This window comes from Mirounga angustirostris, unplaced genomic scaffold (genome assembly GCF_029215605.1).
Source record: "Mirounga angustirostris isolate CCGP_5_RB_7025 unplaced genomic scaffold, mMirAng1.0.hap1 SCAF_6, whole genome shotgun sequence".
NCBI lineage: Eukaryota > Metazoa > Chordata > Mammalia > Carnivora > Phocidae > Mirounga > Mirounga angustirostris.
This window is the reverse complement of record NW_026991714.1, coordinates 29,101,921-29,125,170: the sequence shown is the minus strand read 5'-3', so window position 1 is coordinate 29,125,170 and position 23,250 is coordinate 29,101,921. Positions and strand designations below refer to the sequence as shown.

Below are 23,250 nucleotides of genomic sequence, written 5' to 3'. Positions count from 1 at the left end.
CAAATATAAATCAAAAGGCAAAGGACATTGTTAACTTACTAGTAACTTTTCAAAGTTAGGTTGATATATTAAATTGTATAATGCTTCTGTATGTACATTTCAAAATTATTAATTAGCCATAATGATGTAGAATCTTTCTGTTATATTTAGTGCCTGGATTACAGTTGAGTTTAGCATCATCAAGCACATGGATACCTGATTAAGTTTTGGAGAAATTTCTAGGGATCTGGGAAGAGTTTTTTTTTTTTTTTTTTTTTTTTTTAAATGATAGCCACTCTTCAGAGCATCAGAGGCTGTTTAAGTTGTTTGTATTGTATTGACTTTGGATGAAGAGTGCCTTATACGTTATCTCAGAGTTCTACAGTTAGAGGTACCCATGCCTGCCACATAAATTGGACTACTGTTCTGGAAATATAGAGAAAAGCAGCAAAGAGGTTTTGAATAGCTGTTATAAATTTTACCTATAAGCATTAATATTCTATCCCAGATTTAATAGCCTAGATTAGATATACTCCAATGAAGGAATGAGATTTAAACCTATATTTTAATAGGTAAAACAATAAAATTGTATTTATCATTACTTTCTGGTCAAATCTTACCTGATTTTTCTCCTTTTCTTAACTCTTACGTAGAGTAATTACTTGGTGTTCATGGCAGAGCTCTTCTGGTGGTTCGAAGTTGTGAAGCCCTCGTTTGTGCAGCCTCGTGTCGTTCGTCCACAAGGAGGTAGTAGGTGTTCCTGGGAACAAACAAAATGGAGAGTTTATCTAACCTCCCCTGGTTATTCTGTTCGAGGGAATCCTATTATTGTTATAAAACAGCTATTAGCCTTGATAAATTCTGAATATTTTAATATTTAAAGCTACTAAATTCTCTATGAGATGATGTAGGAGAGAACAGCTCTGAATTTGAAGCCTTATGTTGTGGAATTTTTAGCTTTAACTCTTGGCCTACTTTCTTCTCTTTGCATCTTTTACCCCCATCTCTAGCTTTTATTCCCTGTTAGATGCTGAGTTTTTAATATTCCTACCCAGAATCCACTTAAATGATGTCTTGGCTTTAACCTACAATTTGAATTGACCATTAAACCATAAAAAGGTTTATATATATATTTTTAAGTCCGGTATGTTTTATGATTATTATATATCATGATCTATTGATTGCACATAAGAAAACTAAAAAATAAAGGGGTCACTGTAAAGATCCCTAGAAATAAAGAACAAAAAATCTTCCTGCATTTTCTCTAAAACAAATTTTCCTTTGCTACCATTATGAAACCAGAGGTTTATTTCTCTTGGGGAAAAAGGATTTTAAATTGTAAGTTTAGCTCAACTAAAGAACTTTTCTTCTAGCATAACTACAGGACCAGTTCTTTCTGCTGCTGATGGCTGTCCTGCCAAACACAAAACATGATTATTGTGCTTCCCAACTACTTAGCTGCTTTCCTTGGCTCCAAATTTTGGTATTTTTCTCACCATTACCCTTATTTCTCCTCTGTCTCCTCCCTCTCAAAAAAATTAAAAGAAAAAGATCAGGAAGGAGGAAAAAATATGTAGTCAAGAGAAAGGCATGTCACCGTAGTGAGTAGAATGAGCTTGCTTCCAGCGTGCCCACTGCATCTCAGGCAAAATTCTGTGAACTATGCAATAAAGAGTATTTCATCTGTTCCATCTCTAAGCTGCTTAGGGCAGATTCTGATTATTGAACCATTATGTATCAAAGTACCTACAAAGAAGTTAAGATCCTTCCCTAAGGCCATGTAATAAAGACAGGTGTCTTGGGCGCCTGGGTGGCTCAGTCGGTTAAGCGACTGCCTTCGGCTCAGGTCATGATCCCAGGGTCCTGGGATCGAGTCCCACATCAGGCTCCCTGCTCTGCGGGAAGCCTGCTTCTCCCTCTCCCACCCCCCTGCTTGTGTTCCCTCTCTCGCTGTGTCTCTCTCTGTCTAATAAATAAATAAAATCTTTAAAAAAAAATAAAAATAAAAAATAAAGACAGGTGTCTTAAGTAATTATCATAAACAATATTTGTACAACTTTTTACAGTTAATACAGAATTTTCACTTACACTGTGTTCTGTGATTTTTATCTGTGAAGCCCACTATTCAAAATATTCAACAGCTATTACATTAGGTCTCAAAGGCAAAACGTAAATGGAGTCTTCCCCAGAGTTATTTACAAAAACATGAACTCTACAGGGGGTTTAATTATTGACCAGTGAAATTCTGTCTCTCTTAATTGACTACCAGAATATCAACTATTTCATAAAGAAACAAAAATTACCATATGTAACTGAAGTTCTATGAAAGCTTTAACAAAATTAGACACTCAGATTTATTTTTAAATATCTGTATTTTTTATGTTAGGCTTCCCCTGACTTCCTTCCCCCCAGTTAGCCTTAATCAATTTTTTAAGCGAGAACTTGAAGAGTTTTAAATTTTACCTTTGAAAATTATTTAAGAAGAAAATTCTCAATATGCTACAATAGGAAAATGGAAGTTCTTGAAATAATGGTAGAAACATGCTAAATACATAATTTTGAGGCTTTTTTCTTTTACTGTAGCTGAACCTGTGAACGATATGCCTTCAATTCCTGTCTTGAATGCAGCCAAAACAAATATCTTGGACAGTTCGTGTAGTTCTGACTTCACTTCAAGGTAGAGTCCAGAATGACTTCATTTTCACTGTTTCCAGTCCATTTGCTAATGAAATCAAAATAAAATTTCATTAGTTTTTAAAATTTCAGTTGGACTTTGAACTAAGTTTTAACTAGCTAACAGCGTGTATTACAGCTTGTTTTAACTTAAATGTAATTGAATTTACACAGAAAAGAATGTTTCATAAATAGGCTTTAATGAATCACACTCAAAAGTGGGAGAATACATTCTGAGTTTCAAATAACCAACTTAAAACCAAATTTTTGCTGTAAAACTTGTTTATCATTGAGAACTGCTTAAATGATAGGCCTCGGGGTGGGGGGAATTTTAAATTTCTATTTGGGTTTTTAATTTTTTTTATTTTTTTAATCTTTGGGGTAGTTTCCCTTGCTGTTTTGTTTGCTGGTTACTGTAGCTAAACAACGATCACAATAGAATGTTTATTGTAATACTGAATCTTTATGTTTGATGTTCTTTATATATCAGGAACTGAATTGAGAGCAAAGTAAAAATTTACTATCAGGATAATCCTGACTTCTGACCCAAACATATGATAGACACATGAGTTTGTTTAAAAATGTTTTTCAGCAGATCCTATAAGTAGTCTTTTATGTGTATTTATTAGAACCTAAAATTTATATTGACTTTGGACTCCTAATTTATCTGTTTTTTTAAGTTTAAAATTGTTACATTTTGCAGCATTTCAGAAATCCAAGCAGATCCATTAAAACTACATTTTAAAAATGATGAACAAGCAATTGAAAGTACTTTATGAATTCTTGGCTTAACATAAAAATATGAACTTGTACTGAGCTGTCACCCACTTCACACATTTAAGAAGTTTTCTCTCTCAAGTGGGTGCTAATGGGTGTAAAACTGGAACCTTGACAGAACCCTTTCGGTACTCTTACTGCCTCTGTAGGGCTTCTTACCTCTGGACTGGCTGATGTCTCTAAAGTCCTTCCTACAGATTAAGAAAGCATTTTTCTTCCCTACCCTCTGATTTACTACTATGGATTGTCTTACTACGTCCATTAAGTTTTCTATTCTGTAACTATGCTTGAGATTTTACAAAAAGAGGTTAAGTTAGGATATTGGTGATCTAGGAGCTTCTCTATATTTTTTCCTACAGGAAACTTTTTTCTACACATTAATTTTCTTGGTGTTTTCCTGGGTTGATTATATAGTGACATTTCCTTCCTTGAAAATTTAGAAAACATTCAGTATTCTAGGTTAGGACTCTTATACTATTAAATCTTTAGAATCTCTGAAACTTCCTGCTTTGAGGCTAGATTATCCCAAAATTACTATTTTTAGGAACCTTAGTTGGACCGTCTTCACATTTCTGACAGTGGAAAATGTCTTACGGCCCTCTGGAAGACTCGTCTCTTTTCTGTTTCTCAGATATCTCAGTGGCTGCCCTTACTCATTTTTCCTAGCAGATGGATGTCTAAATTCTTTTCCTTGAAGAGACACTGTGTAGCTGTCATTCTAGGATCCTACTAATCCTCTCATTTCTGTAAGTCCCCACGTGGTCCACTGGAGCTCTCCCATTGTAGAACTTTTCAGGAAGGAGTCAAAAGTTTCCACTCTTCCTGAGAATAATGCAGTCACATGTACAAATGTGAATGACCCTAATGAAGTGAGGGGAAAACAAAGGAAGAAGACAGGCAAAGCAAAAAACATTTGTAGCAGCTAATCCACACACTTGACCACTAACCTGCTCAGCAGTTACACTAGATGCAGATGTGAAAGTGAGGCAATTCATAAGAATTTAAAACACTTTAGCCATTATCTGGAGAAGAAGAGAGTGAATATATTTTAATTACTAACTTGTGTATCTTCAGGATTAGCCTCCTATCATAGATGTAAGGGAGAGTAGAAACAGGGGCAGTGATGTTGGAGGGATAACAGAAACAAACATGATAGGGGGCAGGTGAGTACTTCCTGATAGTCCTCTGAGAGAAAATATGTGCAGTTTAGGGGCGAAAGGCACACGGAAGCAGATAAGCATTTGCTTTGGAGACAAGGTTATGCAAGTTTTCCAGGTATTGTTGCCTTTAGAAAAGCTCACTGATAAAGCTTTCATTAAATAGTAAGAACACGATATTGTTGTTTCATTTGCACTTTTTGGTTGACTTGTTCATGTTCTCAGTTTACAATAGCCAAAAGATGTCATTTGAAGGGGGACTACAGAAGTCACTACATAACATCCTGTTCCCCAATTTATTCTCAATTGATTAGGGGTTGGGACGTGTAACTTCTGCACTTGACTATAAGGTAGGCTACAACAGACTTTAAACTTGGAGAAAAATTAAATTTGGGCCACATGTCATGATAATTTGAGAAATAGACTACCTCATCCCCTGAATTAATTTGAATGGGGTCGAATTAAGAAATAGGAAAGCTTCCTATCTTTATAGGCATTGAGGTCTTCAAGGTGCAGCTCAGTATATTAATATTAATTTTGATGTAACTGTTAGAGATGTACAGACACAGGTCCGTGAGCAGGGAGGCTGTCAGGATCTTTTACAAGGGTTTATTATACATGTAGTTTCTAGAGACTTAAATATTTCCAGCTGATGACTTTCATTTAACTTACTCATTTGTTTTTCTATTTGTAAAATGAAAATAATATGCTGTATCTTATCTCACAAGGCCATTGAGGTGTGTATGAAAATATTTCAGGCTCTTTGACTAAAAGATATAAAATACATAGAGATACATATACTAACGGCCATGTTTGGTTTAAACAATGTGTTTCCTTTTTTTTTTTTTTAATTTAGGATGCAGAGTCAGAGGTGATAATGTTGTTTCTAATTTCAGCCGTTCTGTGTAAAGTTTATATTAAAGAACTAAAACATATTAAAACATTTTTAATTTATTCTACATTGCAGTGGGGAAGGAGCTGCATTTACACACTCTCATCATTTGCCTTCTAGACATTCACGCTCCCAAGCTCATTCTTCAGCTTCAGGTAGTATTTTTGAAAAAACCTAGGTTAACTGGGAAATGATTGAGAATAAATGTAAATAAAAATATCTAGTCTTTTTTTTTTTTTTTGGAAAAGTGTTAATATATACACTAAAAGGTTAATTTGTTTCTCTGTGCTTGCTTTTCTTAATAAAATGATCTCTATTTCTCCATATATCCCACCTACTTACTTTTTAGTGCTCTTAATGAATCCTGAAATATTTGAAATCTGTTAAGCTGTAAGTTAAAATTTTTTACATACTTTCAATGACTTTCTCTTTTTCGCATTTGAAGGAGGAATTAGAAGGTCTTCATCTATGTCCTATGTTGATGGTTTCATAGGGACATGGCCCAAAGAGAAAAGGTAAACAAAGGGAATTATTTTTAGTATATTCACATTATCAATAAATGCTATTTATTGAATCGCTATATTGTACACCTGCAACTAATATAACATGGTCAACTATACTTCAGTAATTTAAAAAGAGAGAGAAAGAAATGCTAATTCTTTCTCTCTGTTTTGTTGATAGCCAACTTGCAATTAGTACCTCACTTTGAAAAGGGCAATGTAGGCAGATGACTGAGAGTTCAAAGGGGCTAAATGTTAAAGGTAGCCCAGTAACCCACACTTACCTTGAGCACAATAGGATTATGAGAAATGGGAAAAGAAAGGAAGTATAATTTTAAATAATTGTTAAAGGGTATCAAATCATTTCTTTTCTGGGTGTGTTTAAGGATTTTTTTTCTGTAAATGTTTTGTAGATCATCAGTGCATGGAGTTTCATTTGATATTTCTTTTGATAAAGAAAATACTGTACACAGATCCACTCCAAACCGAGGAATCACTCGTTCTATTAGTAATGAAGGACTTACTCTGAACAGTAATCGTGTATCTAAAAATGTTAGGAAAAACTTGTCCTTTAAGCCAGTAAATGGAGAAGAGGAAGCAGAAGGCATTGAAGAAGAACTTGATATAGACTCTCACAGTGGCCTCAAATCTTACACGCCCCTTAATACAAATGAACTAAATTCCAATGAGAATATTCATTATAAGCTTCCAAACGGAGCTTTACAAAATAGAGTACTTGTAGATGAGTTTGGCAATCAGATCGAGACACCAAGCATTGAAGAAGCATTACAAATAATTCATGATACTGAAAAATCTCCCCATACATCTCAGCCAGACCACATTGCTAATGGCTTCTTTCTTCATAACCAGGAAATGAGTATCCTAAATTCAAACATCAAGCTAAATCAGTCTAGTCCTGATAACATAACTGATACAAAAGGTGCCTTGAGTCCCATAACTGATAATACTGAAGTAGACACTGGAATTCATGTTCCTTCAGAAGATATCCCTGAAACCATGGATGAAGATTCTTCTTTGAGAGATTATACTGTAAGCTTAGACTCTGACATGGACGACGCATCTAAATTTCTTCAGGATTATGATATTCGAACCAGCAACCCCAGAGAAGCTTTGAGTCCTTGTCCAAGTACTGTAAGTACCAAGTCTCAACCAGGTAGCAGTGCTTCTTCTAGTTCCGGAGTTAAAATGACCAGCTTTGCTGAACAGAAATTCAGGAAACTGAATCATACTGATGGGAAAAGTAGCGGGAGCAGTTCTCAGAAAACTACGCCAGAAGGCTCTGAACTTAATATTCCGCACGTGGTTGCTTGGGGACAAATTCCAGAAGAAACAGGCCTTCCACAAGGCCGGGACACTACCCAGCTGTTGGCCTCTGAAATGGTGCATCTTAGGATGAAACTGGAAGAAAAAAGGCGTGCTATAGAAGCCCAGAAGAAGAAGATGGAGGCTGCTTTCACTAAGCAGAGGCAGAAGATGGGAAGGACGGCATTTCTTACTGTGGTGAAAAAGAGAGGGGATGGCATTTCCCCTCTTCGAGAGGAAGCAGCCGGTGCAGAAGATGAGAAAGTGTATACCGATCGAGCAAAAGAAAAGGATTCACAAAAGGCTAATGGACAGAGGAGTAAGTCTCTGGTGGATCTGAAGGAAAGCATGGAGAATCCTCAAGCCAAATGGCTGAAGTCTCCAACCACACCCATTGATCCAGAGAAGCAGTGGAACCTGGCAAGCCCCTCGGAGGAGACTTTAAATGAGGGAGAGATCTTAGAATATACAAAGTCCATTGAAAAGTTAAATTCATCTCTCCATTTTCTACAACAAGAAATGCAGCGCTTGTCACTTCAGCAGGAGATGTTAATGCAGATGAGGGAGCAGCAGTCCTGGGTGATTTCACCTCCTCAGCCCTCTCCACAAAAACAGATCCGAGATTTTAAACCTTCCAGGCAGGCAGGCCTGTCGTCAGCCATTGCACCCTTCTCGTCAGATGCCCCCCGTCCTACCCATCCATCCCCACAGTCTTCCAACAGGAAGAGCACATCTTTTTCTGTTAAAAATCAAAGGACTCCTAGGCCAAATGAATTAAAAATAACACCTTTGAATCGAACGCTGACACCCCCTAGGTCTGTGGATAGTCTTCCTCGGTTACGGAGGTTTTCACCAAGTCAGGTTCCTATTCAGACTAGGTCATTTGTATGTTTTGGGGATGATGGAGAGCCTCAGTTAAAGGAATCCAAACCTAAGGAAGAAGTTAAAAAGGAAGAAGTTAAAAAGGAAGAACTGGAATCCAAAGGGCCCGCGGGACAGCATGTACATAACCCAGAAGAAAAGGAGATCAGGCCTCTTGAGTCAACAGTTTCTGAAGTCCTGTCCCAGCCTATCACAGAGACCATCCGACTGACGCCAAATGAGGACCAGCTGAACCTGCCTGCAGAGCCTCCTCCTAAACCTGTTTTCCCACCTGCTGCTCCTAAAAATGTTAACCTGATTGAAGTTTCCCTCTCAGATCTGAAACCTCCTGAAAAGGCTGATGTATCTGTTGAAAAATATGATGGAGAAAGTGATAAAGAACAATTTGATGATGACCAGAAAGTATGCTGTGGATTCTTTTTTAAGGTAATACTAATCTTCATCGTTTTGGGCATCATCATTAGATGGGTTTGGTTTTAGTTGATGTGCTTACATCTTTTAAAAGTAGTCCCTTTTGTTACAAGCCTGCCACTAACCCTGAAATATATTTTGGGGCTCCCCTTGGTGGACTGTAGTAACATCCAAGCACACTGAACAGTCTTCCTTTCACCAAGGTCATGGTACATGTTTAGATATGCTGTTTTTGCTCCTCTGCCTCTCTTGCTTGCTTTTACAAAAGCCTTTTAAAAAAATGTTAAGCTATTTGGATCTCTTCCAAGAGTTGTCAGTTTGTAAAAAGCACATAATTTGGCATTGCATGTAAGAATATTTTAGTTTTTTTAAAATTTTCTTTCCTTTTATGTTTCTTAAAAAATTTTTTAAGGGATGCCTGGGTAGCTCAGTTGGTTAAGTGTCTGCCTTTGGCTCAGGTCATGATTCCAGGGTCCTGGGATCGAGTCCTGCATCACAGGGACCCTCCTCCTCCCTCTGCCTGCCACTCCCCCTGCTTGTGCTCGCTCTCTGACAAATAAATAAAAATAAAAATCTTAAAAATCTTTTTAAAAAATTGACCAGACATAATCTTGCAAGGTGAAACATTTAAAAGTAACATATATAGTTTGAACAGAAATAGCTCCTTTTAAAAGCATTGGATAAAGGTCTAGCATATGACTCCTAATCTCAGTATTGATATTGTATACAACGTACTGTAGCCAGCCAACACAAATATTGAACAGTATCACCTTTTGATGGTCAAGATCTTAAAATTTATCATAGGTATTAGAAAAACAAGAGCTTAGTATTTTTAAATTTTTCTCCTAATTACCCATTTTCTTCATCTTTGTTTTCCTGTATTTTCCAGATTACCTATAGGAAAGAATATTTTTTTAATAATCAGAAACATGTGGATGTGTTACTCTTGTTTCTTTTTTTAATTAAGGAACTAAAGATCATCTCTGATCCTGTCTAGCTCCACAATTTGGAATACAGAGGAAAAAAACACTCAACAGCATCAGTTTATAATTTAAGATTTTAAATTAAAACAGCAGTCCTACTGGAATAAGAACCTAAGAATACTGAAGTGATTACAGTCGCTAGTTTTACTTTTGCTCATTTAATATTGGAAATTTGTAACTTATTTTAAAGTTGTTCTCAGGGTGATTGCCCTTTAGCCCCTTTTAAAGTTTAGAAATTTGAACGTGAGTCATGTTTAGTCTCATGACTAATTTTTAATAGAATGCTACTGTAGACATGAGTAGATACAGTTTACTAATTTTAGAGACCCTGGCTACCTCTGTTCCTTGCAGAGGAAGGAAAACGGAAGGGAGAGAATCCTTCAGGGTGAAACAGGCAGCATATCTGTACCTTCATGTCCATTCTGTCATGTGGCAGTGGTTTCATTTATGTGATATAACCATATAGCTAATTTTTGGGTACTTTTACTTGAGTTTTCTTTATTGAGCATGTATTTTAAATACAATTTTTAATGCAGTTTTTAAAAAGATTTTATTTTTAAGTAATCTCCACACCTAACATGGGGCTCAAACTCATGACGCTAAGATCAAGAGTCGTGTGCTCTTCCGACTGAGCCAGCCAGGTGCCCTAGTTTGAATGCAATTTTTAAAATTGAGGGAAAACTCCCTGCTTTTAAGTTATTTATTAAGGTTTAAAAAAAAAACCTCCGCCCCTTTTTTTCCCCTCGTTACGGTTGTTCTTTGCAAACTTCCTAGGTTTTGTAAACATGTTATTAAGTAAGTTTAAGTGTCCTTTGGTAGTTGATAGAACTGTTACCACTTTAATTCACCTTTTTTAAAAAAAATATTTTATTTGAGAGAGCGCACAAGGGTGGGGGGGGAGGGTCAGAGGGAGAAGCAGACTCCCCACTGAGTGACCTGAGCTGAAGGCAGACACTTAACCGACTGAGCCACCCAGGCGCCCCTGATTCACTTATTCCTTCATAATTTCTGGAACATGTCCACATATGGTGGGATTGGAATAAGGATGACTAGATAGTTTGAATTTTCAGTTATAAATGTGACCACAATTGAAAATGAGAATATTGGTGCACACAACATTACACGTTTTTCAATGAAATCCATGCTTAGGATGACCAAAAAGCAGAAAATGATATGGCAATGAAACGGGCAGCTTTGCTGGAGAAACGACTGCGGAGGGAGAAGGAGACTCAGCTTCGGAAACAGCAGCTGGAAGCAGAGATGGAGCATAAGAAAGAGGAAACGAGGTAAAGGCTAGGGCCATGCCGGCCCTGGATCTGAGTGCTGAGGGTATGCAGCTGGGCTGTGCTTTCTCAGGGATACTTAACAGCTTGTTCAGACGTTTGCAGCGTATGGAGACAACTGAATTAATGCTGATTTCTGGTGCTCTTTACAAGTTATTTTCCTAAAGTATTGGTCGCTTGTACATTTTTATCCTAAGTTTGAGGCATTTCAAAGTAATGTTCTCCAGAAACATTAATTTAAAAAAACTTCACTGGTTTTTACACACATATTTTTTAAAAGCAGTCATTTACTAATGGTATGTTTATGTATATTTTAATGATCTAAATTATCTCAAGCGTATTTTAAACAAACCATTTTTTCCCAAGGTGCTGAAATGTAATAATTCTCCCTTCTCGCATCAAAGCCATACTCCCTCTTTAGTGTGCAGAATAAGAAATTCAACCATTTGGTTTCTTAGGCGTAAAACTGAGGAAGAGCGTCAGAAGAAGGAAGATGAGAAAGCACGCAGAGAATTTATCAGACAGGAGTATATGAGGCGAAAACAACTGAAACTAATGGAAGACATGGATACAGTAATTAAACCCCGTCCTCAAATAGCAAAACAAAAAAAACAGCGCCCAAAATCTATTCACAGAGATCATATCGAGTCTCCCAAAACACCAATAAAAGGTCCTCCAGGTAACACAGCTTATTATGAAGAGTCTGTTCATAAAAAAACACCAGCCTGGTTTGTCATACTAACTCGACTGTGCTTTGGTATGCTAAATTGGATACACAATTTGAGATGATGCATGCTCCTAATTTGTAAAACCAAAATGAGCAAATGTTTTTTATGACTTAAGTGTGTTATGTGTGCATGCATATATTCAGTAGAGCCAGTGTGAGTGCTAAAGCATCCAGTATAAATACTAACCTATCAGGGAACTCTGCCCTCAGATATAATCTCTCTGAATTGTTAATACCATTTCCATACTTGTCCATTTAAGGATAAACATTGTATGCACGGAAATACATAAACACATTGGTATAATAAGGAATATAAAAGCAAGAGTTCATGAGTCCCTCCTTTAAGACAGAAATGGTCAAATGTCCAAATCTATAATTTTTGTAGTTGAGAGAACGTATCCTAAAACTCAGCACACATACTCACTTTTTAAAAAAATATATATTTTATTAAAACTAAACCCCATGGAAAACTTTAGAGAATTCCCATAGTTACTTTAAAACTGAGGAAAAATAATATAACATTGACTGTTTAAAGAGAACTCTGCCTTTTCTAGCCAACAGAATTTTTTGATACCTAGTACTGGCTAAAATTAGTAAATTAATTTCCCACATAGGAATTAAATATTCCTAAATATATTTTATTCTTTTTGTTAATTTCTTTTGTTAACTTTTTTCTTACAGTTACAATATCAGTGTCTCATATTAACCACTTTCCTTTTGGAATAAATCCTAACAGCAATTAGTTTTATCATTATTTCTTAAAAGTAGGTACACTGCTAATTTTAAATAAATTGTGCATATATGCATGCAAGCATACTATGTGTTTAGAGTAAAAGTAAAAAAAAAAAGAAACTACAGAAGCTCAGTTTTCATATGCTGGTGTTATCTAATGAACAGACTCTTTTCTAGTTGCTCCTTTTAAATTTCTAATTTTGTTTTTATTCAGGATCACGAATTTATCGTGTTTTTTCAGTCTCTAGCCTTTCTTTGGCATCACTGAACACAGGTGATAACGAGAGTGTGCATTCAGGCAAGAGGACACCAAGGTAAATCCATAATGTGAACATTTTTCACAGAAAAGAATGTTTCCAGCAATTATGTTGTATTTTATAATGAATGAATAACAAATTTTTATAGTTTTGCTGACTGGGACTGTTTGTGTTTCTGTTAAAATAAGTTTACGTATAAAGAGGCTATTCATATTTGACTGTTCTTTATCTTTTATGATTACTGACATTGATAAGATACTTTTTATAAACTATAAAACATTAACAGTAATTGCTGACATGGTTGTGGTAAAATCATAGTGTGCAGAAATAGCACATCATCTATATAAGTGCCAGCCTCTCTACTTTCCCCCCACAGAATAATTCCAAAGTGAGGCTGCCTAACTTGGGAAAAATCCCTTTTGTACTGTCTCTCTTGGATGTAGATTAGAAACTGAAGTTCTATTTCATTATGTCACACTCTAATACCCATATAGAAAGAGAATGTGTGTAGTGACAGGCATGAGTTCTGAGCTGTGATCTTTGTATCACCATCCTGTTGCAGTAATTGCCAGTTTTCACGTGGGAAAACACTGATCCTCTCAGTGAGCAGGTACGTACGGAGTGCCCGTTGTGTCCAGGCACTTGGATGTATAGCTGGAATAAGGCAGCTACACCAGCTTTTGATTTTTAAGCTTCTAGGTTGATTTTGGTTGGTACTTTCACATATATCCCTTCTGACCCCCAAATAGTCTTCTGTTTGAGACATAAAAAATGTTTTATTTACCATTTAGATCCGAGTCTGTAGAAGGCTTCTTGTCTCCAAGTCGTTGCGGCAGTCGAAATGGGGAGAAGGACTGGGAAAATGCATCAACAACTTCTTCAGTGGCTTCTGGAACAGAATACACAGGTCAGGGTCTGTATTTTTGGGGAGACATTTTAATTTAACACAGTCATGAGAACAAATATAGGCTATCCTAATGAAAGTTTCATGGGCTCTTCTCTTGGTCTAGACACGGGGGAGTCTGATCAAGAACACAGAGTGCAGATGATCCCTTTCAGGGAGGTCAGTTTCTCTGATACGGTTGCACTTAGGGAGGCAGTGACTTGTCCCAGATGAATTGAGATCAGTTTCTAAACAAAATTAGCAGTACCACTTATACCTCATCCCTCTACTTCTTTTTTTAAGATGCTGACCATATCTGTGTTCTGGTTTGGGTCTAAAGAAGTTTTAGAGAGGTTCTACCAGCAATACATAGGTTCTGAGTACTGAGAAAAGGCTAGAATCCACAAAGGCCTCTCTAACATTGGGATTTCAGGTATCTAGAGTTGTGCATCTTTAAAATGTATTAAGCTGGGATGGGGGCACCTAGCAGGCTCTGTCTCTTGATCTAGGGGTTGTGAGTCTGACCCCCATGTTGGGCATAGAGCCTACTAAAAACAACAACAACAAAGTATGAAGGGGCTCTAAAAGATAAGAATGCATTGGATCCGGGAAGGCATCCAGCCTCACATCTGATCCTCTTCCAGCCTTTATTTGGGTAGGCATTACTGAAACAAAAGCAAATTGAACAGAATGTAAGACACTTGAAAAGAAATGAATCAGGAGAGAAAATGAGAAGGAACGTGAGCAGCCATTGGGATCTAAAGTGGAAAGGTATAGGAGAATGTGCAGGGGGAGAGCAGGGGGCAGTGGAGACTGCCTCCGTCCACATGTGACCCACTAGAAATGGAAGCCCCATGAAGGCCTAAGGAGGTTAGCACTTGCTGACTTCCCATGTGCATTTCACTCCTGTAGCCAGTGGGACAGCCTTTAATGCCAGGAATTGGATGGTATATCCTTGTTTTTCCCTCTGCTTCTCTATGTAAGTTCACTTAACAAGCATATTTGCCAGGCACTATTTCAAACCTAGAGCTACACAGTGGCAGTGGTGTGCTGGACTAGCTCCTATCATAGGGCTCTTGAAACTGTTCAACTTCCAGGAATTACGCCAGCTGCAGAACCATTGGTAGCTTGATAGTAGCCATGGTAGGAATGATTTATATCACAGAAAGACATAAATGCTGCCAATCAGGGCTGGTTTCTCAGCTCACTACGAAGGGTAAGGACAGTCCTTGCGTTCTGGGACAGAGGTGAGTCAGTATGAAGTAGGGAGTCTGTACTCTACTACCCTTCCTAGTAGGAATCTTCCAGGAAAATGGCAGAAGGTACTTCCGTTGCTTTGCAGACCGAGGAGTAGAATTGGTTAAAGAAAACAAATGCTTATGGGGCGCCTAGGTGGCTCAGATGGTTAAGCGTCTGCCTTCGGCTCAGGTCATGATCCCGGGGTCCTGGGATCGAGCCCCGCGTCGGGCTCCCTGCTCAGTGGGGAGCCTGCTTCTCCCTCTGCCTGCCGCTCCCCCTGCTTGTGCTGTCTGTCAAATAAATAAATAAAATCTTTATTAAAAAAAAAAGAAAACAAATGTTTAAAAAACTCAGGTATGTGGATGAAGAAAAAGATGAAGCTTTTTCTTGTCTTTTTAAAATCTATAATTACTCATGGGCCCATTCTGCTTTAAATTCACCAGTAACCATAGCAGACTTGAGAAAGAAGGTGAAGCAGTGTGGCAATTACGACCTGTCTGATTTCTAGCGCTACGGTCTCAGAGCAGCCTTGGCAAGGTCCTTAAGATGTCTCCCTGTGTGGATAAAACAATGTTCCGATTGGAGTACAGCCACTCAGATGCCTTTAGGCACAGATTTTGACTTTTTGTTAGTGTTTCCTCAGTATAGGAACAATTACATCATTTAAACAGTATTTCTGACTTAGGAATGGTATTTTTATTTTGCTGCTAAATTGTTATCACAGGACCAAAGCTCTACAAAGAACCCAGTGCAAAATCCAATAAGCACATAATACAAAATGCTTTAGCTCATTGCTGTTTGGCTGGAAAAGTAAATGAAGGTCAGAAGAAAAAAATACTGGAGGTAAGTATGTTTGCATGAAAATTAAATTTGGCAGTATTCTAAAATTGTGGGAGTCTTCTCTGCTACCAATTCAAGAGAAAATACCCTTCATCTCCTCCTAGGATTTCAACAGTATTTAAAAGATCTCTAGCTATGTTTTAACTTTAGATTGAGTTAGTTCACTTTCAAATGGGGTTTTAGAAGACTGACTTAATTAAGACTAGGATAGACTTAGATAATAATATAAAATTATAAGTTCTTTTCTTGCCCAGAGCTACTTGTTCATGTTTCATAAATGTAAGTAATGTAATTTTCCTTTTTTAAAAGGAGGCTGTATTGCAAAGTTGATAATCAGTGCCTGGTTTGTTAATGTTGTTTGACTAAGATCAAGATTTAGCAGATATTTCAAATCTTCCTGAACGATAATAATATCCACACAGAGCCAAGAGAACCTCAGAAGTGAAGTGTTCACATACATTGTTAATTATAGTGTATTTTGCTTTTATAATATACATTTTTAGTTCTTCAGAATTTGTATTTTAAATCATGTCATAATATTTGACCAAGATAGGGGTAAAACAATTATATAAATTTTATACAGTGAAATGTTTAAGAGTTTTTATTGTTTTTGTTTTTTGTTTTCTGTTTTATTCTGAAGGAAATGGAGAAGTCAGATGCCAACAACTTCTTAATCTTGTTCCGGGATTCAGGCTGCCAATTCAGGTCTTTGTATACTTACTGCCCAGAAACTGAAGAAATTAATAAACTGACTGGGATAGGCCCTAAATCTATCACTAAAAAAATGATTGAGGGACTGTACAAATATAATTCTGACAGGAAACAGTTTAGCCACATACCTGCTAAAACTTTATCTGCCAGTGTTGATGCGATTACCATTCATAGTCATTTATGGCAGACCAAGAGACCAGTAACACCCAAAAAACTTCTACCCACTAAAGCATAGGAGTTGGGAAATACTTGCTTCAGAACATTCGTGGTAAATTTGCACTTCATCTTTCCTGCCTATAGAAAATCTTTCTGATTGTCAACAAAACTTTTATTAATTGAAACTGAACATTAAGCTCTGTTGTCATGAACAACTGGAATGTAAGCCACAGTATTTTGGAGTGCAGAAGATTCTCACATAGGTGGTAAAGTCCAAGTGATGAAGGAAATGTTCTGATTCACAAATGGAGATTTGTGTCATCGGGTTCACCTGCTTGATAGTAGACACACTGAAGCACTGAATTCTCATGGACACTAGTTGGACTTATGGTTGAAATATGGCTAAGATTACAAATTATGTGTTTTATTTGTTGTTGTTGTTTTTTTTTAACTTTTTAATGTACGTTCTTGTCTTCAGATGGTTTATTTTTCTGTTTTTCTCTCCTGGGGGTTTAATCTAAGATACCTTTGTATTTTGTTTCATGTGGAGATCACGAGCGTAGGAAATGCGCCTTCAGAAATAACTCGCACCTTTCTTACGATGCTAAGACAAACACTAGTGTTTAGTTTTACAATAACCCTCATGTTTTAATGGTGTTAGAGCATTTGCAAGAATTATTCTAAGTATTTACAATTCTGTATTTATTATTCACTCAAGTATTAACATTTCTCTATTAAATAAGAGGAGGTATTGTAAAGAGCTGCTAGTAGGTTCGCTTTAAACCACATGAGCTTAACCAAGAATATGTTCTAAGAAGTTGCTGATTAAATCAGTGCTGTTTTTACACCACTTCTGGCCAACTCAGAATAATTTAGATTGTTCTTTTAACAAAAAAGGATTTCTATCTCTTTTAAAGTAAGTCACTTTATAAGCTGGCAGAAGTGAAGGACACTTTGAGAGTAGTCTTTCAATCTGAAGATGTAAGACTTCCTGCCACAAGTTCTCAAGAGGTCCTTACATTATATTTATAACTGATACAAAAAATATATTTAGAATTTTTAAACATGTACAAAGGGCTACATTTTAATTTTAAAATAGCTTCACATTATTTTACTTATATTGAGTTTTTCTTTTTTTATCCTTTTCAAGTGGAACAGCTTAAAGTACACACTTGAAATCTTCTCTACATGATCTTTGTTCCTTTAACAATGTATCAGAGGGTTAGTTGGGGAAAAACTTCATTCTCAGGAAAAGACTTGAATGATTATGTGACCCTGTTATGTTTCAGTGTTGTGACAACTGTGTACACGTAGAGGGGAGAGACACTATTTATCATAAATGAGATGCAGGGTTGGTTTTCTTTCGTGGGAAGTAGAGACTAAAATATATACATTTCTCTAATTGAGTTGTTTAGAGAAATAACTAATATCATATGATGTATTTACTTATTTTAAAAGAGAATAGGAATGAGATGTCCCTGAACTGTACTTTTCTATTATTATAAGGCCTTTAGGCATCAGTGCATCTGGGTTATCAACATTTTCTCAAATGCTGTCAATATTTTACTGTAATTTATGTTCTTATATTTATGTATATTTGTTAAAACTGTAAAAAAAAATTTCACAGATTTTTTTCCAATACCTGTGCAAGATATATGTGTAGCTCAAAACTATTTGTGATCTACTGTTTGCATGTAAGAGACCAGGATATGTAACTCTTATATTTTAAGTGTATACATATTGTGTATATAATATATGAATATTAAGAATGGGGACTTGCACATTTTACCTTTCAGACAACAGTTTCTATCACAGAAGGAAATGATTGCCAGATACATGTTTAGATTAAGCCTAGTTTAAAAAAATAGTAAATCTAATCGAAATACGGTAAATAATAGTCAAAGGGAGAATTAATAAGCACTTTACATTACTAAATTTGTTCTTTTCAATCAAATTTCCCTTACCAAATCAATCTTCTTTGTGATATTACTTGGCCATTAAATTTTTTAAAATTGGCTGCAAGACAATGGAGGAACTATATAAAGCTAAGTAGGACCACCCTTTCTTCTTAAATTTATGTGTGTCCAACAATGAATGTCCATAATGTCTAAAGGTAGAACGTGAACATTGCCACAGAAGTTCATTGCTCTCAGAATAATATTTTACTTTATTAATATAGAAGGAATATGGATATATTTCTTTAAGTCTGCAGATTTTTTTTTATTATGGTGCAGCTTTTTAAAAAAATTATGTTTTAAAAATTATACAAATGAAAATTATGGCATTTCATAAAGTCTGGAGATTTCCATCAACCTTACTGAAACACACTGGTGCTTTCATTGTTAGAGGTCAAATTATGATGATGATGATTGAGTTTAAGTTTGCCAAACACTTGTCAGGGTTTCCAGTGTAGCCTGTCAAATTCTGTTTGACGCAGCTTTGGAAAGCTTTCAGTTCCTCTTGACTTTTGAATTTTGTTTTAGAATGACTGTTTCAGTTTTTATTTGGCTGTTTAAAGCCAAGTTCAGCTTTTTAATTAAGGTTTCATGGACACTGTTGGGCAATGTACAGTGTATGGTGTGCTTACCTGTCCACTCTAGAGCATTGCTTACAGGTTTTTTTAAGATGCTGTGCTGTAAAATACTGTCATATTTGCTATTTCCTGGTACAGTGTAGTTTTTCCCCTTTCATTTGAATAAAAGCATGGCACCAAATGACTCCTTTTCTGTTTCTTGAATAAAGTGTTTTTTCCCCTAATATTTGAACTTGGGTGAACTCATCAGTTTTCCTACCTCTTAACCTATGTTTAAATGTAACAATTTGGCAACTTTTGATAATATTGGACATTGTCTGAATACTGACTTAAGGCAATGTTAAAAAGTCTGTAACTTTCTGTGCTTAGCTCAGGCCATCTAAGTTGTGGTGTATAAATGTTTATACTCATGATACATCTTTCTGTCATGTGAAATCGCTTTCTTTTGGTGAAGGATTAAAATGTGCCAGAATCAACACTTTATACCTTTGAAACTGAATGGCTAATGAACTCACTGATCTATAGTAGCCAAAACAGTTCTTGATTTACTCTAAGTTTCACTTTGATTTTGCAGATTATATTCATTCAGTCCAGAGCAACTAAGAAAAAAAGATCTAATAACAAAACAACAAAATCTTCATACACAATTATATACCTGAAGAAATTCTGCCATTGCTAAATACAGGTGTGGTTCTCTACCTTTAGATCCTGATAGGGTACCCCAGCTTCAAAAACAGAGCTGTACTTCCACAGTATTTTGTAATGCTGTAGTATTCAGAAATAAAAATATTTAACTGTAAGACTCATGCAGCATTAGAGAAGTCTACACAAACTACGGTACCCTAGAGCCCACTCATAATTTGAGAGTGTGTTCCCTGATCTGGCTGCTTGATAGTTCTTTTTTTTTTTTTTTTTTTTTAAGATTTTATTTATTTATTTATTTGAGAGAGCGAGAAAGAGAGAGAGAGAGAGAGAGAGAGCACATGAGAGGGGGAAGGTCAGAGGGAGAAGCAGACTCCCTGCTGAGCAGGGAGCCTGACGTGGGACTCGATCCCGGGACTCCAGGATCATGACCTGAGCCGAAGGCAGTCGCTTAACCAACTGAGCCACCCAGGCACCCTGCTTGATAGTTCTTAACTAGGCAGAGGGAGGGATGCCTGGGTGGCTCAGTCAGTTAAGCGTCAGCCTTTGGCTCAGAGGTCATGATCCCAGGGTCCTGGGATGGAGTCCCGCATCGGGCTCCCTGCTCAGCGGTGAGCCTGCTTCTCCCTCTTCCTGCCATTCCCCCTGCTTGTGCTGTCTCTCTGACAAATAAATAAATAAAATCTTGAAAAAAAAAACTAGGCAGAGGGAAATGTTCTATAGTGAAGAGAACATTTTTATTTTGTAACCTGTGCACACGGAGAAATAATAAAGAATAATATCTAGCAAAAGAAATGTAGCTGTAATACTGACCTAGGAATCAGGCATTGGAAAAACACATCTATAAAATGAGTGTGAAGTTCTCTTATCCCTGAGAAGTGTATGGATGCTTATCTGTATAGATCTTATCTGGGGCACCCGGGTGGCTCAATCAGTTAAGCATCGGACTCTGGTTTCGGGTCAGGTCCTGATCTCAGGGTCCTGAGACGAGCCTGGTGTCAAGCTCTGCGCTCAGTGTGGAGTCTGCTTGTCCCCCTGCCCCTCTCCCTGCTCACGAGCTCACTCTCTCAAATAAATAAAATCTTCAAGAAATATATAAAGATCCGTGTCTCCTTAAATGGTAGTTTTGCTTTTAAAAGAAATTCTGTACCGTTTTGGGGAGGGTGGTGTGTGCCTGGGTCGGTACGTCCCAGCTGCTCGTCACATAAGGCTGTCTAGAATCTGGTTTCAGTCGTCTGCGTTTGGCATCTGGGGTTCAGGCCTTCTGGCACCTCGGTATTTCAAGTCCAGATGCACAGACAGCGAGGATTAGTGTGTGCGTGTGTTTAATGTCACTATGCTGTCTGTAACTCAAGTTACCTCTATCCACAGTGGCTTATAGTTATGTCAGAAAAAGAAAAAAAATGAGTTCACTTTCCATTGAAGATGATAAAAGCAAACAAGTTAAGAAAAATGTTTTAAGACCCACTCAGGCTTTTGTTTTCTTAACATGGTAAGCACAGCCACTGTGGTACTTAAAATACAGATGTCTTTCATTCTGCTTAACCTCAATCTGTTGTTTCAGGTGGCTGATCTGTTCCTTCAGTAGCACCTGTTGGTGTTAGAAGTGCACCCCAGGGTTGGAAGACACGCAGGAGGGCATGTGTCGTGGCCGCCAGTTTACGATTATATTCAGCTGCAGTGATTCCTGACCCCACCCAGTTATTCATACTTCACGGTTTGCATGTTTATATGAGAAAGGAAATGTGGCTCTCAACCCTCAAGCAAGTAGAAACTCTTCACTTTAATACTGCTTTATGATGTAAAAGTACTTTTCTTTTCCTTCCTTCCTCCCTTCCTCCCTCCTTCCCGTGAAGAGATATGAAGATCTCCATTTCATAGATGAGGAAGGTCAAGCTTCAAAGGTCAGTAATGGCCGGGGACACAAAGCTAGTAAGTGGCAGCATCACAGCTGGGGTCTAAACCAGCTTTCACATCCCCTTCGCTGTGCCTCACAGTGCACATTTTCCACTGCTGTGGATGTGGCGGAATAAAAATACGTGAGGTCTAATAATTATACTAGTTAGTAATACATTCATCATTGATGGAAAACTGAGAACCTGCTGTTAAAGTGGATTTTGTTCTCTTGCCTAGTAACTGTAACCAGCATCAACACAACAATGGCTGAAATCAGACTGGTGGGTCCTCATACTCTTAAACATCTAGATTCCTAAGAAGAGAGGAATGGAGAAAGTACAGATGTGGAAAGAAATGAATTCTGCTAACAGGCTGATCAAATTTATCCAGGAAACTGTAATTAGGTGCAAGAGACTAGGTCACAAAGACATGGGGGCTCTTTCATCAAGCAGCCCCCCGTCTTGAGACGGATGCGGTTAGACCTTTACAAGCATCTGATAAACTCTGCGCTGTAATAGAGGTGTGGACCCGAAGCACGGGGCAGATAAGCCCCTTTCTTATGAATAGTTAAGAGGTCTTGTTTATTAAGCAAGTTCACTCTAACCAAAACTGACTTTATAAAGAACTTAAGACTACGTTACATCATCAGCCAATAAGGGGCCACATCCTAGTTTTCTTGAGACTTGAGTTTTGAGTTGCAGAGACAGTGTTCTGGTGACAGAGCCTTAAAGGCCCACTTTATGGTCATCAACATTGACAAAGCTAGCTGATTGTACACTGCATCCTCTTCACTTTCGTAGCCAGAGACCTCGGTATTGCACTGTTTTTTGCTGCTCTGTTGTCCCCTCCTACCAGATACAAAAGTTTGTAGACTCATCAGAGGGCTGCCTTGGAACACCTGGGAGGACCACGGATCTATCTGTGCATATTAGGCGGGTCATGCTTGGATTCTTTATCCTTACATTCAATGCCTAAATAGGTATTCAAAATTGATTTGTCAAATGAATAAATAGAAGGAGGACTGCCTAGTCCAGATTCAAAATCACACTCAAAACTTAATATGATTTCTGCTAGGCCACCACTGATTTCCTACTATAGATATTTTTTGCCCTAAAAATAGCCCCACGTTGACCTCCATGGTCTGACTGCCTCCGCTTTACACAGGCTATTCCATGGGACCCAGGTGCAGCTCAAAAATTCAAACCATTGGTGACCATGACACAGTGGTGTTCAATTCCCCTACCTTCTCTCTCAGCTCCTCATGTGCCTCCCCACCCCCAAATTATGGGCCAATCCCAAGGCTCAGTTCTCCTTCATGCCCTGCTCAATCTCCACTTCCCTTCTAAGAAGGCCTTCAATACCAGCTCCGACTGGCACCTCTGCCCAGGACCTCCCTCTCCCACCCGAAGGCTCCCCGTGGCCCCACTCGTGCACCTGACTGCCAGCTCAAGCCTCTCACCTAGAAGTTCCACTGTCCCCAGCTCAAAAGGTTTCTTTTTTTCTTTTATTTTTAAGGATTTTTATTTGACAGCACAAGCAGGGGGAGCGGTAGGCAGAGGGAGAAGCAGGCTCCCTGCTGAGCAGGGATGCAGGGCTCCATTCCAGGACCCTGGGATCCTGACCTGAGCCCAAGGCAGACGTTTAACCGACTGAGCCACCCAGGCGCCCCTCTTTTTCTTTTCTTTTTTAAGATTTTTCCCAACTCAACCAGCTTAAAAACCAAATGTCAACCTCCTAGTAAAACCTGGTATATATCTAGCCAGCACGGCTGAAA

At 37.6% G+C, this 23,250-nt stretch overlaps 1 protein-coding gene across 3 annotated transcripts in view; it reads left to right on the top strand.

Annotated features, from left to right (window-relative positions):
• CAMSAP2 (calmodulin regulated spectrin associated protein family member 2) overlaps positions 1–19,122 on the top strand; it is a 109,196-nt gene extending 90,074 nt beyond the window's left edge. For 2 of the 3 annotated variants that reach the window (XM_064594030.1, XM_045877071.3), the window contains 11 exons: positions 633–726; positions 2,563–2,656; positions 5,554–5,633; positions 5,924–5,993; positions 6,392–8,609; positions 10,727–10,863; positions 11,319–11,539; positions 12,534–12,633; positions 13,368–13,483; positions 15,423–15,541; positions 16,179–19,122. In XM_064594030.1, the coding sequence (XP_064450100.1) occupies positions 633–726; positions 2,563–2,656; positions 5,554–5,633; positions 5,924–5,993; positions 6,392–8,609; positions 10,727–10,863; positions 11,319–11,539; positions 12,534–12,633; positions 13,368–13,483; positions 15,423–15,541; positions 16,179–16,484 (3,555 nt within the window). In that variant the 3' untranslated portion in view covers positions 16,485–19,122. The remainder of the gene's footprint in view (positions 1–632; positions 727–2,562; positions 2,657–5,553; positions 5,634–5,923; positions 5,994–6,391; positions 8,610–10,726; positions 10,864–11,318; positions 11,540–12,533; positions 12,634–13,367; positions 13,484–15,422; positions 15,542–16,178) is intronic. The other variant, XM_045877073.3, reaches the window with a different exon arrangement.
• Positions 19,123–23,250: the final 4,128 nt, after the last annotated feature.